The sequence below is a fragment of the Oncorhynchus tshawytscha genome, linkage group LG13 (assembly GCF_018296145.1).
Source record: "Oncorhynchus tshawytscha isolate Ot180627B linkage group LG13, Otsh_v2.0, whole genome shotgun sequence".
In the NCBI taxonomy this organism is placed as follows: domain Eukaryota; kingdom Metazoa; phylum Chordata; class Actinopteri; order Salmoniformes; family Salmonidae; genus Oncorhynchus; species Oncorhynchus tshawytscha.
The window spans coordinates 13,939,260-13,957,907 of record NC_056441.1 but is presented as its reverse complement, the minus strand read 5'-3'; the positions used below and the strand labels follow the sequence as shown (position 1 = coordinate 13,957,907).

The 18,648-nt window shown below is 40.4% G+C and overlaps 1 protein-coding gene across 1 annotated transcript in view; it reads left to right on the top strand.

The window, feature by feature from the left end:
* The window catches only part of gabbr2 (gamma-aminobutyric acid (GABA) B receptor, 2), a 395,696-nt gene that overhangs the window by 226,397 nt on the left and 150,651 nt on the right, over window positions 1-18,648 (top strand). The window contains exon 3 of the mRNA XM_042295213.1: window positions 12,388-12,558. Within this exon, the coding sequence (XP_042151147.1) occupies window positions 12,388-12,558 (171 nt within the window). The remainder of the gene's footprint in view (window positions 1-12,387; window positions 12,559-18,648) is intronic.

Sequence of the window (18,648 nt, the reverse complement as noted above, 5' to 3'; positions counted from 1 at the left end):
TATTAGGTGGTTGTTGTGGAATTGTTAGATTACTTGTTAGGTATTACTGCATGGTCGGAACTCGAAGCTACACATGCATTAACATCTGCTAACTATGTGTATGTGACCAATAAAATGTGATTGATTGATTGATTGATAGATATGCTGTTAATGTAGCTGATGACAGTATATGGGTGATATGCTGTTAATGTAGCTGTGGACAGTAGATGGGTGATATGCTGTTAATGTAGCTGTAGACAGTATATGGGTGATAGGCTGTTAACGTAGCTGTAGACAGTATATGGGTGATATGCTGTTAATGTAGCTGTGGACAGTAGATGGGTGATATGCTGTTAATGTAGCTGTAGACAGTATATATATGGGTGATAATGCTGTTAATGGGTGATAGGCTGTTAACGACTGTACAGTATATGGGTGATATGCTGTTAACGTAGCTGTAGACAGTATATGGGTGATATGCTGTTAATGGCCTAGCTGTAGACAGTATATGGGTGATAGGCTGTTAACGTAGCTGTAGACAGTATATGGGTGATATGCTGTTAACGTAGCTGTGGACAGTATATGGGTGATATGCTGTTAATGGCCTAGCTGTAGACAGTATATGGGTGATAGGCTGTTAATGGGCCTAGCTGTAGACAGTATATGGGTGATAGGCTGTTAACGTAGCTGTAGACAGTATATGGGTGATATGCTGTTAATGGCCTAGCTGTAGACAGTATATGGGTGATATGCTGTTAACGTAGCTGTAGACAGTATATGGGTGATATGCTGTTAACGTAGCTGTGGACAGTATATGGGCGATATGCTGTTAATGGCCTAGCTGTAGACAGTATATGGGTGATATGCTGTTAATGGCCTAGCTGTAGACAGTATATGGGTGATAGGCTGTTAATGGCCTAGCTGTAGACAGTATATGGGTGATAGGCTGTTAACGTAGCTGTAGACAGTATATGGGTGATATGCTGTTAACGTAGCTGTAGACAGTATATGGGTGATATGCTGTTAATGGCCTAGCTGTAGACAGTATATGGGTGATAGGCTGTTAACGTAGCTGTGGACAGTATATGGGTGATAGGCTGTTAACGTAGCTGTGGACAGTATATTGTCGATATGCTGTTAATGGCCTAGCTGTAGACAGTATATGGGTGATATGCTGTTAATGGGCCTAGCTGTAGACAGTATATGGGTGATAGGCTGTTAACGTAGCTGTGGACAGTATATGGGTGATAGGCTGTTAACGTAGCTGTAGACAGTATATGGGTGATAGGCTGTTAACGTAGCTGTGGACAGTATATGGGCGATATGCTGTTAATGGCCTAGCTGTAGACAGTATATGGGTGATATGCTGTTAATGGGCCTAGCTGTAGACAGTATATGGGTGATAGGCTGTTAACGTAGCTGTGGACAGTATATGGGTGATATGCTGTTAATGGCCTAGCTGTAGACAGTATATGGGTGATATGCTGTTAATGGGCCTAGCTGTAGACAGTATATGGGTGATAGGCTGTTAATGGGCCTAGCTGTAGACAGTATATGGGTGATAGGCTGTTAACGTAGCTGTGGACAGTATATGGGTGATATGCTGTTAATGGGCCTAGCTGTAGACAGTATATGGGTGATAGGCTGTTAACGTAGCTGTGGACAGTATATGGGTGATATGCTGTTAATGGGCCTAGCTGTAGACAGTATATGGGTGATAGGCTGTTAACGTAGCTGTGGACAGTATATGGGTGATATGCTGTTAATGGGCCTAGCTGTAGACAGTATATGGGTGATAGGCTGTTAACGTAGCTGTGGACAGTATATGGGTGATATGCTGTTAATGGCCTAGCTGTAGACAGTATATGGGTGATATGCTGTTAATGGGCCTAGCTGTAGACAGTATATGGGTGATAGGCTGTTAACGTAGCTGTAGACAGTATATGGGCGATATGCTGTTAATGGCCTAGCTGTAGACAGTATATGGGTGATATGCTGTTAATGGCCTAGCTGTAGACAGTATATGGGTGATAGGCTGTTAACGTAGCTGTAGACAGTATATGGGTGATATGCTGTTAATGGGCCTAGCTGTAGACAGTATATGGGTGATATGCTGTTAACGTAGCTGTGGACAGTATATGGGTGATAGGCTGTTAATGGCCTAGCTGTAGACAGTATATGGGTGATATGCTGTTAATGGGCCTAGCTGTAGACAGTATATGGGTGATATGCTGTTAATGGGCGTAGCTGTAGACAGTATATGGGTGATAGGCTGTTAACGTAGCTGTAGACAGTATATGGGCGATATGCTGTTAATGGCCTAGCTGTAGACAGTATATGGGTGATATGCTGTTAATGGCCTAGCTGTAGACAGTATATGGGTGATAGGCTGTTAACGTAGCTGTAGACAGTATATGGGTGATATGCTGTTATATAGCTGTTATATGGGTGATATGCTGTTAACGTAGCTGTGGACAGTATATGGGTGATAGGCTGTTAATGGCCTAGCTGTAGACAGTATATGGGTGATATGCTGTTATGCTGTTAATGGGTGATAGGCTGTTAACGTAGCTGTAGACAGTATATGGGCGATATGCTGTTAATGTTAATATATGGGTGATATGCTGTTAACGTAGCTGTAGACAGTATATGGGTGATATGCTGTTAATGGGCCTAGCTGTGGACAGTATATGGGCGATATGCTGTTAATGGCCTAGCTGTAGACAGTATATGGGTGATATGCTGTTAATGGCCTAGCTGTAGACAGTATATGGGTGATATGCTGTTAATGGGCCTAGCTGTAGACAGTATATGGGTGATATGCTGTTAATGGGCCTAGCTGTAGACAGTATATGGGTGATAGGCTGTTAACGTAGCTGTAGACAGTATATGGGTGATATGCTGTTAATGGCCTAGCTGTAGACAGTATATGGGTGATATGCTGTTAATGGGCCTAGCTGTAGACAGTATATGGGTGATATGCTGTTAATGGCCTAGCTGTAGACAGTATATGGGCGATATGCTGTTAATGGGCCTAGCTGTAGACAGTATATGGGTGATAGGCTGTTAACGTAGCTGTAGACAGTATATGGGTGATAGGCTGTTAACGTAGCTGTAGACAGTATATGGGTGATATGCTGTTAATGGCCTAGCTGTAGACAGTATATGGGTGATAGGCTGTTAATGGGCCTAGCTGTAGACAGTATATGGGTGATAGGCTGTTAACGTAGCTGTAGACAGTATATGGGTGATAGGCTGTTAATGGCCTAGCTGTAGACAGTATATGGGTGATAGGCTGTTAATGGGCCTAGCTGTGGACAGTATATGGGTGATAGGCTGTTAACGTAGCTGTAGACAGTATATGGGTGATAGGCTGTTAATGGGCCTAGCTGTAGACAGTATATGGGTGATAGGCTGTTAATGGCCTAGCTGTAGACAGTATATGGGTGATAGGCTGTTAATGGGCCTAGCTGTGGACAGCATATGGGTGATAGGCTGTTAATGGCCTAGCTGTAGACAGTATATGGGTGATAGGCTGTTAATGGGCCTAGCTGTGGACAGTATATGGGCGATAGGCTGTTAATGGGCCTAGCTGTAGACAGTATATGGTCACATCTCTCCCTTTCCATTAGCTCAAGCTGAGCTTTCCCTCTGGGTGTCAAATGCCTCTGCTGATTATTGAATATGCCTGAATGACCACTACATAGCTACTGCATGGTGCACTGATCAACAACAACACTGTTAATCCACAACGCATGGTGTCTGAGGTGGTATCATCGCATGGTATCATCCAATAATGGTCTCACATACTGCATGGTGTCTGAGGTATTTCAACAAACACATATTGTCATAGTAAAATAAATACAAATGTAAAATATACAGAATATTTAATGTTGAAACCCTCATATTAAACACCAATGGTATTCACTATGATAGTTTATATTTAGGATAATGTTTTACAGCTTTGTCATTCTATTATTTTTTTTATTTATTTTTTTTAATCATCTTTTTAAATGTTTTGTTATTAGAGTTTTTATCTTATTTGATTATTTTATATATTTTACACGTGATAAGGTAAAATGGACAGAAATAATTAGACATCTGTGATAATCTGAAGTACCCAAAAAGGCCAGTAGATGTCATGCAAAAAAATATATATAATCTAACTTGAAAGTTACCAAAATTCTGGTAGTTTACTGGTAAACTTAGAAATGTACCAGTAATATACCCTCCCTTTGCAACCCCAGTTGGGATAATGTTTAGGTTCAGGGTGGGGTGGGGTGGGTATTCACGGCTCATTCATCAATCTGCCTGACCTCAGGCCGACCCACTAATCATGTCCTATCGATATCCCATAAAGCCTTGCTGCTTCACGCCTGGCCAATAGCCACACACACACACACACACACACACACACACACACACACACACACACACACACACACACACACACACACACACAGAGAGAGAGAGAGAGAACTGTAACCACACACCTGTAACAGTAGCAGTGACTAACACGTCATGCCTTCCAGCATTGCTCCATGGCTCCTACAGGCTCCTGTATCTTTAGACTCCCCCCTATTAACTGCTTGTAATAGCAAATATTGCTGAGTCTCAAATGTTGTTGAGTCTCAAATATTGCTGAGTCTCAAATATTGCTGAGTCTCAAATGTTGTTGAGTCTCAAATATTGCTGAGTCCCAAACGTTGTTGAGTCCCAAACGTTGCTGAGTCCCAAACGTTGCTGAGTCCCAAACGTTGTTGAGTCCCAAATGTTGCTGAGTCCCAAACGTTGTTGAGTCCCAAACGTTGCTGAGTCCCAAACGTTGTTGAGTCCCAAACATTGTTGAGTCCCAAATGTTGTTGAGTCCCAAATGTTGCTGAGTCCCAAACGTTGTTGAGTCCCAAACGTTGCTGAGTCCACCGCCTCTTAATTCATGCCTGATCTTTTCCCAAGCCTAAAAACACTCAAATATAGCCAGGTACTTTTCAGAGGTTGCAAACTACTCTGCTTTAATATGTAAATGTGATCTACTGTTATGCAGTAACCCCCCCCGAGACAAGTTTTTCATAGGCCTTATCTAGTTATTTCTATTTACAAAACACCTGCAGTATCTTAGCATTAATGCAAACACTGTCAGATAAAATACATTGTCTTTTAATGGCAATGTGCAGTCAAAACATGATGTTCCTATGTTTTATATGTATATTTCCACACTATGAAGTTGGAATAATACTGTGAAATTGTGAAAATTATGATAATGCCCTTTTAGTGTAAGAGCTATTTGAAAAGACTGTCTGAAATTTCAGCCTGCTTTGATGGGATGGAGTTTTGGCAAACTGTTGAAATCACCAGGTGCTAAATTAGTTAATAGACCAATAAAATAGAGTTCTAAACCTCTCTGCCAATAGCAACACATTTTTTGTTTCCCCCTCCCTGGAAGGAAAGGCGGCCAAACGAGGTGTTGGCTTTGGGGATGACCAGGGAGTTATACCTGCTGGAGCGCGTGCTATGGGTGGGTGTTGTTTTGGTGACCAGTGAACTGAGATAAGGCAGAGCTTTACCGAGCAAAGACTTATAGATGACCTGGAGCCAGTGGGTTTGGCGACGAATATGTAGCGAGGACCAGCTAATGAGAGCATACATGTCGCAGTGGTGGGTGGTACAGTATATGGGTCTTTGGTGACAAAACAGATGGCACTGTGATAGACTGCATCCAGTTTGCTGAGTAGAGTGTTGGAAGCTATTTTGTAAATTTCATCGCCGTAGTCGAGGATCAGTAGGATAGTCAGTTTTACGAGGGTATGTTTGGCAGCGTGAGTGAAGGAGGCTTTGATGCGAAATAGGAAGCCGATTCTAAATTTAATTTTGGATTGAAGAAGCTTAATATGAGTCTGGAAGGAGAGTTTACAGTCTAGCCAGACACCTATGTATTTGTAGTTGTCCACGTATTTGGTTGAAGAGCATGCATTTTGTTTACTAGCATTTAAGAGCAGTTGGAGGCCACGGAATAAGTGTTGTATGGCATTGAAGCTCGTTTGGAGGTTTGTTAACACAGTGTCCAAAGAAGGGCCAGATGTATACAGAATAGTGTCGTCTGCGTAGAGGTGGATCAAGGAATCACCGACAGCAAGAGCGACATCATTGATGTATATAGAGAACAGAGTCGGACCAAGAATTGAACCCTGTGGTACCCCCATAGAGGCCCTCCGGTTTGACACACTGAACTCTATCTGAGAAGTAGTTGGTGAACCAGGTGAGGCAGTCATTTGAGAAACCAAGGCTGTTGAGTCTGGCAATAAGAATGTGGTGGTTGACAGTCGAACGCCTTGGCCAGGTCGATGAAGACGGCTGCACAGTACTGTCTTTTATCGATGGCAGTTATGATATCGTTTAGTACCTTGAGCGTGGCTGAGGTGCACCCGTGACCAGCTCGGAAACTGGATTGCACAGCCTTGTTCTGAGAATCTGCAATGGACCATCAATTTATCTCTATGCCTGGCTCCATTTAAAAAAAATCTTTGCTCGCGCTCTCTCTCTTTCTATACAGTATATGACCCTCAATCTTTAATGCTTTCTTTCTCTCTTCTATATGCTTTCTTTCATTATTTTTACCATCCTCTCTTCTTCTCTCTTCTTCTCTCTCGTTCTCTCTCTCCTGTAGACATCACTAGTTTGATTTCAACTGCTAAATAAGTGAAGTGAAGAAGTCAAAATGGAAGAAAGACGGACAGCAAACAGGCTTTATATTCACTCAAAATAAAAAGATGGATAACATTGTATTTATAATTGCATGTCTCAGTAGATTTCCCTCAGCCATCTTATCAGTAAGTAATTTAAGCAGATATTCTCAACGACATAATGCTGTACTACTACCGTGGTTCCAAGAATCGCCAGCCTCTGACGCGGTTCCAAATTGCACCTTATTCCCTACATAGTGCACTATGGGCCCCGGTCCAAAGTAGTGCTCTATATACGGAATAGGGTGCCATTTGAGTGGAAGCCTCATTACCAAAGGCTCGGTGACCTTGCTGTGGGTGGGGAGTCTCAGACGGGCCCCATCTCTACAGCTTTAATTAACATTGGCACTGGGAGCCTGATGGAGAGGAGAGTGGAAACACAGGTTGTCCATTTGGCTCTGCCTGCTGAGAGTGGCAATCCTCCGTGCGTGTGTACTCGCGTGTGCGCATGTGTGTCTGTACGTGTGTGTGTGAGCACGTTAGTGCAGTGTGCCAGAGAGGTCCATTACATTTGAATAGACCTTTTTAAATCTCCTTATGTAAGACAGCACTCCGAGATGTGTGATATCATAGCGCTATTTTAAGGCACTCTACTGTATTTATCAAAATACTAACCCATTTTGTAAGCTGTATTTGAGATCATTTCACGTGATGTCTTTCTCACCAAACCCTCTGCACCATTGGTAGCTTGGTGGTTCAGATTAATTTGGAGACAGAAGGGCTACCTTGACTTGTGTCACGCCCTGGTCTAAGTATTTTGTGTTTTTCTTAATGTATTGGGTCAGGCCAGGGTGTGGCATGGGGTTTTTGTATTGTGGTGTGTTTTGTCTTGGGGTTTTGGTGTGTATGTATTGGGTTTGTAGCTAGTGGGGTTATCTAGCAAAGTCTATGGCTGTCTGGAGTGGTTCTCAATCAGAGGCAGGTGTTTATCATTGTCTCTGATTGGGAACCATATTTAGGCAGCCATATTCTTTGAGTTTGTCGTGGGTGATTGTCCTATGTGTCGTTGTTCCTGTCTCAGTGTTAGTTTACACAAGTATAGGCTGTTTCGGTTTTAGTTAAGTTCTTTGTTTTGTAGTGTTTGTTATTGATTCGTGTTTTACGTTTGTTCATTAAACATGGATCGCAATCTACACGCTGCATTTTGGTCCGACTCTCCTTCACACCTAGAAAACCGTAACAACTTGTTAGCTCCAATCAAGCAATATATGTTCTCTAGTGACCTACATGTATACCCACATGCCTCATGGACCTAAATCTAACATGGAGAATTGACCTGGGGTCCTAGCGTCACACCTCTGTGCATGACCCATGTGAAAAAGAACAATAGCCAACAATTTGTTTCAAAAATCATGCTGCCGGGATGATTATTGCCATGGGCTCTCAGGGTGGAAATTAAATGAACCCATAGAACTATGAACTCAATTTCTTTATTATTTGTACTTCTAGTAGTATTACGGTTGTTGTAATAGTAGTAGTTGTAGTATTAGTTGTAGTAGTAATATTAGTTGTAGTAGTATTACTGTGGTAGTAATACTAGTTGTAGTAGTATTACTGTAGTTGTAATAATAGTTGTAGTATTATTACTAGTTTTAGTAGTACTAGTAGTTGTAGTAGTATTACTAGTTGTAGTAGTATTACTAGTTGTAGTAGTATTACTAGTTGTAGTAGTACTAGTAGTTGTAGTAGTATTACTAGTTATAGTAGTAATAGTAGTTGTAGTAGTAGTCGTATTAGTCATAGTAGTAGTAATTTTATAGCACCCAATATCATTCTGTGGTTTTATTTGACCATGGGGAGAACTACTGTACCTACAGTACTACGTTATTACCCTTATGCAGGTTCTAATCGAGCCCTTACAGTGTCATATCTGATTTTCTTGTAGTTTAATCAAGGTATATCATTACAACTCCATGTCTCCTGACCCCCTTCCCCCCACCCCCTTTCTCCATGGGCTGTCACAGGAGGCTTCAACCCAATCTCCCTGTTTGGGCTAAAAATCACTGGCTCACATTGGAGACCCATTGGAGCTTCTCCCGGTGTGGGTGTAGCAAACAGCCGTAGCTAAATGCAGATTAAAACTACAGTGGAAAGACCCAGTAAAGCCCTTTAAGACTTTTGGTGATTTTGGATTTAGCACTGGTACTGAAATAAAGGGTTTCTTCTCTCCTTAATTGACAGTTGTAATCCGTGTGTTGTTCCAAGGTCCTCCCGGATGGTTTGGGAAACAACAGGGCGCCCAAATTAAATGGGTTCTAGAGGGGAGAATAGTGTGGCATGGTCGAGATGGAGGTTTGTTGGAGGTTTGCTGAGGGTTGTTGGGAAGTGTTTGACTTACATTGACTCAATGTATGTATTGTATCAGTCTCCAGTTACAAGGTTTACTTTAAGGAGTACAAGGTATAATGTATTCTGAGCATTGTGAAAATAATTAACATGAAAGCTAGCTTAATCAAATGCATTAAGCAAAAGTTTTCCCAAAAATGATCTACTCACTGTAAGTACTGTTTGACATCGATATGAGTTGTGAGAATATGAGAACCTGTCTGTTTGAAAATAGGGAAAACATTATTCTTGATTGGTTTCGACTGGCTTTTAAAGATCACACTTAGCCCCAGAGTGGTTGGCTTCTCTAATATTAAACATGCTTCCAAGCAATGTGCACGCACACACACACACACGCACGCACGCACGCACGCACTCACACACTCTTAGCCTCAATCAGAATGATAATAGCCTCCTTTTTATCTCTATCAGTGTGTCTGCTTAATCTCTCTCTGCTCAGTAATTAACCCTGTGTTGATTCATATCAGTTATTCATTTTATTAGAGATGGCACGAATTGAAATTGGAGTGTTAGTGAATTGAAACTGTTAGCTAATGGAACACAGTTAACTTCTCTCAGCTAGTTAAACATGCTAATGGAACAGAGTTATCTTCTCTCAGCTAGCTAAACCTGCTAATGTAACACATCTCTCAGCTAGCTAAACATGTTAATGGGACAGAGTTATCTTCTCTCAGCTAGCTAAATATGATAATTAAACAGAGTTATCTTCTCTCAACCAGCTAAACATGCTAATGTAACGGAGGCAACAATTCTGGATGTGACAGGACTCAGCAAATGTAACAAAGTTATCTTCTCTTAGCTAAACATGCTAATGTTAACTTCTCTCAACTAGCTAAACATGCTAATGTTCCAGAGTTAGCTTGTCACATCTAGCTATACATTTTTAATTTAACTAGGCAAGTCAGTTAAGAACACATTTGTATTTACAATGACAGCCTAGGAACAGTGGGTTAACTGCCTTGTTCAGGGGCAGAACAACAGATTTTTACCTTGTCAGCTCAGGGATTCGATCCACCAACCTTTCTGTTACTGGCCCAACGCTCTAACCACTAGGCTACCTGCCGCCCCAACATGCTAACATGCTAATATTCCAGAGTTAACTTCTCACATCTAGCTAAACATGCTAATGTAACAGAGTTAACTTCTCACATTTAGCTAAACATGCTAATGTAACAGAGTTAACTTCTCACATCTAGCTAAACATGCTAATGTAACAGAGTTAACTTCGCACAGTGGCAACCATTCCGGATGTGGCAGGACTTAACAGACAACATTTTCAATAAATGTTAATCAAATACAACCAACAACTGTTTGCTCATTACTGTTGATATAAGATGGCAACTCAGCGCAAATGTGTGTGTGCCAATTGAATCTCAACAAGGAAACAGTCGGTGGTGTTTATTGAAAAAGTATGGATTTCAGCAAACAAAGAAAGGCACGCAACTACAGATAACAAACATCGGTACAATCGATGTAGTCTGAGCCAGATTCCACAAAGCCTGGTTTCAGCTCCATGCCGTTGGTGAAGTTCATCATAAACTTGGAGTGGAGTATAGTCCGCAAGGCAAGACTAAGCTAAATGTCTGCAAAGCTAACATTCTAAGTCTCCCATTCAACGTTAGCTTCCTGTGATTTGACTGGTAACACTTAACTGTCACCCCCCTTTATGTATGGTTTCACAAAGCCTTTATAACAGCTACACAATACATACTTTGTCAAACTGTAAGGTGCCAATTTCACCAGAACTTATCCATATTCTAGTTTTAACTTTGCCAAGAAGTCATTGTCAAGATCATGCCATTTTTCCAGTCTTTGTCATTCTATTTTCGTGTTCGCTGGCTGTACACACCTGCAAGTCACGATCGGGAGGCAGAAATTAATTACACCGATTTTCCCTCAGAGATAATGAGCGTCTATTGTTGGGAAGGTGGTAGAGACAGAGAGAGAGAGAGTTTATTTGTATGGAAATTAAAGGTATGTGTGTGTTTGGGTCTGTTTGAAGGAGGGAGGGTTGGAAGGAGAGAGAAAGAGAGATCTGAGGTCAGTCCATTGATCCATCACTCGGTAATCTTATCATGCTCTCTCTCAGTAATCGAGTGTTCTATCAAATGACAGATTCTTTGAATTCTATAGATCCCTAGAATGTTTTCAATGGACCCAGAGATTGATGACTGGGGATGACATTTGTTGACTTAGCTTTATGGCTTTGAATCAGATCCTTCATATTGTCCACTGACTGTGTATGGAGCATTGTCTTTAGATGTCCCCAGTCACACGATGCCAGTATGTGCCTACTGCAGTCAGTGACAGTGTGATCATAAGATTAGATTGGTGTGCCGGTGCTGAAGCTTGGGAGTGTTACATAACAAGTACTGTCCAAATGACTAGTCTCTATCGCTCTATCTCTCTCTTTCTCACGTTATCTCTTGCTGTCTCTGTCTTTGTCCTCTCTCTCTCTCTCTCTCTGTCTCACCAGACGACCTATCACATCCACAGTAGTGTATGGATAGACACTAGGAGATACTGTTAGCCCACTGTTGGTCAAAAGGAAAACACATTGAAATGTGTGAAAATGCTGGACATTCTATAGCAGTAAATGTCTGCGCGTTCACCCAAGGTGTTCAGAGCTAATGTATGTGTTTGGTAGTTGCTACAACAACAAAAAATGCAGTCCTTGCTGTTTCAAATCTTGAAAGCAGTAATGTCCAGAAAAAGTTCATCTCTTTTAAAGTTCATCTCTTTTTTTGGACCCTGAATTGATTTAAACCTGTTTATGGTGTAATTTTTCATGTTTGAGTTTCAGCACATTTTAATCTAATTTTCTAGGAAAATAAAACGAGTGAAAGCAGAACCAATCAGAATCCAAGGAACGCTTGAGCTCAGAGTGAATACACACGCATCTCATGAATACACACACATGCACACGTCTTTGCATATGCACACTTGTGCACACATACACACATTCAGTTAAGGTCATCCATCACAGCTTTCACTCCCACCAAACTTTTACAGCTACTGTTATTATGGGCACTCTGAAGCTGTGACCTTGCCTGATGTTTCCACACTGACCTATCAGACTGTTGATTTACTCACACCTACAGACTGGACTGACTCCCAGGGTCCGTGCGTGTGTGTGCGTGTGTGTGTGTGCGTGCGTGCGCGTGCGTGCGTGCGTGTGTGTGTGGCCATCGAAGGCCTCTGTCTAAAGCTTCAGATCTCCAGGCTTGAACTCCTATTAGCAGAAACACCAGGATCAGTTAGAATTCAGCCAGCGTTTACTGGTCAGATATTTAACATTCTATGTCTGTCCTCTTCTTTCCAGCTCTCCTTTGCGGCAACAACTCCTGTTCTGGCCGACAAGAAGAAGTACCCCAACTTTTTCCGGACGGTTCCGTCGGACAACGCTGTGAACCCAGCAGTGGTCAAGTTTCTCAACTTCTACAACTGGAGCCGCGTGGGGACCCTCACACAGGACGTTCAGAGGTTCTCAGAGGTGAGGGAGGATATTATGGTTTTATTGGAAATTATATGATATATCATGGAGATATCGTGATATCACAAAATGTCTTGGAAATATCGTGATATTACGATATTTCATGATATATCGTGGACAGATCTGTTTTTTTTTTAAATGTATTTGAGTATTTTCAAATGCACAGCCCAAAACAAGTACTTTTATAGGAATATTGGATTGGTTATTTGTAAAAAAAAAAATACAAATAATAAAAAATAGTCAACCAAATTGTATTTGAAAGTATTTCCAAAAATGTATTTCAAATACTATTTTCAAATGCTTGGGATAAATGTATTTGATTAAGTGTATTTCCAGATACATTCCAACATTCAACTACTTGTTATTTCAAATAAAGGTTATCTGAATAGTTTTTTTAAATGTATTGAAAAGTATTTAAATACCTGAAAGAGTATTTAATCCCAGGTCTGATCGTGGAGATATCAGTATATTACCAAATATCGTGGAGACAATGTCTTGTCAGCATTAGCAACAAACTACCATGTCAAACAGGTCACTTTTTAAACATTCCTGTTGTTTTCTTGTACAGTCCCCCCCATCTAGATTTTAGGTCAAATCAAAACAAAAATACTAAAATCACAGGTCAAATTAAATCACAATTAAAATATGAATAAAAACAAGTCCATTCCTCCTCCTGATATAAATTGTGATATTATAAGATATATTGTGGAAAAATTAAAGGTAGGATTGTGATGATAGTGGTTACTTCTAATGCAATTTTAACATACACACAGAGAGTAACTTCTGTTTTATGACTTACTGAGGACCTTACTGTTTATATATTCCCTGTAATGTTAGTACACAGCTGGTGCATCCTTTTAAGTCCTTCTAAAAATACATTACATTTTTGAAAGTGGCATTTTAACATCATCTCTCAACACAAATTACTCCTTTCTCAGTTTGTGGTAAAGTCCTTCTGGGAAACATGAGTTACATTATCCCATCTGACTCACCATGCATGGTCACTGTATGCAGGCTTCAGGCACCCACACCCATCACACATAACTGGTACACACATCAATACCCATCACACAGAACTGGTACACACATCAATACCCATCACACAGAACTGGTACACACATCAATACCCATTACACATAACTGGTACACACATCAATACCCATCACACAGAACGGGTACACACATCAATACCCATTACACATAACTGGTACACACATCAATACCCATTATACATAACTGGTACACACATCAATACCCATTACACAGAACGGGTACACACATCAATACCCATTACACAGAACGGGTACACACATCAATACCCATTACACAGAACTGGTACACACATCAATACCCATTACACAGAACGGGTACACACATCAATACCCATTACACATAACTGGTACACACATCAATACCCATTATACATAACTGGTACACACATCAATACCCATTATACATAACTGGTACACACATCAATACCCATTACACAGAACTGGTACACACATCAATACCCATTACACATAACTGGTACACACATCAATACCCATTACACATAACTGGTACACACATCAATACCCATTACACATAACTGGTACACACATCAATACCCATTATACATAACTGGTACACACATCAATACCCATTACACATAACTGGTACACACATCAATACCCATTACACATAACTGGTACACACATCAATACCCATTACACATAACTGGTACACACATCAATACCCATTACACATAACTGGTACACACATCAATACCCATTACACATAACTGGTACACACATCAATACCCATTACACATAACTGGTACACACATCAATACCCATCACACATAACTGGTACACACATCAATACCCATTATACATAACTGGTACACACATCAATACCCATCACACAGAACTGGTACACACATCAATACCCATCACACATAACTGGTACACACATCAATACCCATTATACATAACTGGTACACACATCAATACCCATCACACAGAACTGGTACACACATCAATACCCATTACACATAACTGGTACACACATCAATACCCATTACACAGAACTGGTACACACATCAATACCCATTACACATAACTGGTACACACATCAATACCCATCACACATAACTGGTACACACATCAATACCCATTATACATAACTGGTACACACATCAATACCCATTACACATAACTGGTACACACATCAATACCCATTACACAGAACTGGTACACACATCAATACCCATTACACATAACTGGTACACACATCAATACCCATTACACATAACTGGTACACACATCAATACCCATCACACATAACTGGTACACACATCAATACCCATCACACAGAACTGGTACACACATCAATACCCATTACACAGAACTGGTACACACATCAATACCCATTACACATAACTGGTACACACATCAATACCCATTACACATAACTGGTACACACATCAATACCCATTACACATAACTGGTACACACATCAATACCCATTACACATAACTGGTACACACATCAATACCCATCACACAGAACTGGTACACACATCAATACCCATCACACAGAACTGGTACACACATCAATACCCATTACACAGAACTGGTACACACATCAATACCCATTACACATAACTGGTACACACATCAATACCCATTACACAGAACTGGTACACACATCAATACCCATTACACATAACTGGTACACACATCAATACCCATTACACATAACTGGTACACACATCAATACCCATTACACATAACTGGTACACACATCAATACCCATTACACATAACTGGTACACACATCAATACCCATTACACATAACTGGTACACACATCAATACCCATTACACATAACTGGTACACACATCAATACCCATTACACATAACTGGTACACACATCAATACCCATTACACATAACTGGTACACACATCAATACCCATTACACATAACTGGTACACACATCAATACCCATTACACATAACTGGTACACACATCAATACCCATCACACATAACTGGTACACACATCAATACCCATTATACATAACTGGTACACACATCAATACCCATCACACAGAACTGGTACACACATCAATACCCATCACACATAACTGGTACACACATCAATACCCATTATACATAACTGGTACACACATCAATACCCATCACACAGAACTGGTACACACATCAATACCCATTACACATAACTGGTACACACATCAATACCCATTACACAGAACTGGTACACACATCAATACCCATTACACATAACTGGTACACACATCAATACCCATTACACATAACTGGTACACACATCAATACCCATCACACATAACTGGTACACACATCAATACCCATTATACATAACTGGTACACACATCAATACCCATTACACATAACTGGTACACACATCAATACCCATTACACAGAACTGGTACACACATCAATACCCATTACACATAACTGGTACACACATCAATACCCATTACACATAACTGGTACACACATCAATACCCATCACACATAACTGGTACACACATCAATACCCATTACACAGAACTGGTACACACATCAATACCCATTATACATAACTGGTACACACATCAATACCCATTACACAGAACTGGTACACACATCAATACCCATTACACATAACTGGTACACACATCAATACCCATTACACATAACTGGTACACACATCAATGTTACACATAACTGGTACACACATCAATGCCCATTACACATAACTGGTACACACATCAATACCCATCACACAGAACGGTACACACATCAATACCCATTATACATAACTGGTACACACATCAATACCCATTTTACAGAACTGGTACACACATCAATACCCATCACACATAACTGGTACACACATCAATACCCATTACACATAACTGGTACACACATCAATACCCATTACACAGAACTGGTACACACATCAATACCCATCACACAGAACGGGTACACACATCAATACCATTACACATAACTGGTACACACATCAATACCCATTACACATAACTGGTACACACATCAATACCATTATACATAACTGGTACACACATCAATACCCATTACACAGAACGGGTACACACATCAATACCCATTACACAGAACGGGTACACACATCAATACCCATTACACAGAACTGGTACACACATCAATACCCATTACACAGAACTGGTACACACATCAATACCCATTACACAGAACGGGTACACACATCAATACCCATTACACATAACTGGTACACACATCAATACCCATTATACATAACTGGTACACACATCAATACCCATTATACATAACTGGTACACACATCAATACCATTACACAGAACTGGTACACACATCAATACCCATTACACATAACTGGTACACACATCAATACCCATTACACATAACTGGTACACACATCAATACCCATTACACATAACTGGTACACACATCAATACCCATTATACATAACTGGTACACACATCAATACCCATTACACATAACTGGTACACACATCAATACCCATTACACATAACTGGTACACACATCAATACCCATTACACATAACTGGTACACACATCAATACCCATTACACATAACTGGTACACACATCAATACCCATTACACATAACTGGTACACACATCAATACCCATTACACATAACTGGTACACACATCAATACCCATCACACATAACTGGTACACACATCAATACCCATTATACATAACTGGTACACACATCAATACCCATCACACAGAACTGGTACACACATCAATACCCATCACACATAACTGGTACACACATCAATACCCATTATACATAACTGGTACACACATCAATACCCATCACACAGAACTGGTAACACACATCAATACCCATTACACATAACTGGTACACACATCAATACCCATTACACAGAACTGGTACACACATCAATACCCATTACACATAACTGGTACACACATCAATACCCATCACACATAACTGGTACACACATCAATACCCATTATACATAACTGGTACACACATCAATACCCATTACACATAACTGGTACACACATCAATACCCATTACACAGAACTGGTACACACATCAATACCCATTACACATAACTGGTACACACATCAATACCCATTACACATAACTGGTACACACATCAATACCCATCACACATAACTGGTACACACATCAATACCCATCACACAGAACTGGTACACACATCAATACCCATTACACAGAACTGGTACACACATCAATACCCATTACACATCAACACATAACTGGTACACACATCAATACCCATTACACATAACTGGTACACACATCAATACCCATTACACATAACTGGTACACACATCAATACCCATTACACAGAACTGGTACACACATCAATACCCATTACACAGAACTGGTACACACATCAATACCATTACACATAACTGGTACACACATCAATACCCATTACACAGAACTGGTACACACATCAATACCCATTACACATAACTGGTACACACATCAATACCCATTACACATAACTGGTACACACATCAATACCCATTACACATAACTGGTACACACATCAATACCCATCACACATAACTGGTACACACATCAATACCCATTATACATAACTGGTACACACATCAATACCCATCACACAGAACTGGTACACACATCAATACCCATCACACATAACTGGTACACACATCAATACCCATTATACATAACTGGTACACACATCAATACCCATCACACAGAACTGGTACACACATCAATACCCATTACACATAACTGGTACACACATCAATACCCATTACACAGAACTGGTACACACATCAATACCCATTACACATAACTGGTACACACATCAATACCCATCACACATAACTGGTACACACATCAATACCCATTATACATAACTGGTACACACATCAATACCCATTACACATAACTGGTACACACATCAATACCCATTACACAGAACTGGTACACACATCAATACCCATTACACATAACTGGTACACACATCAATACCCATTACACATAACTGGTACACACATCAATACCCA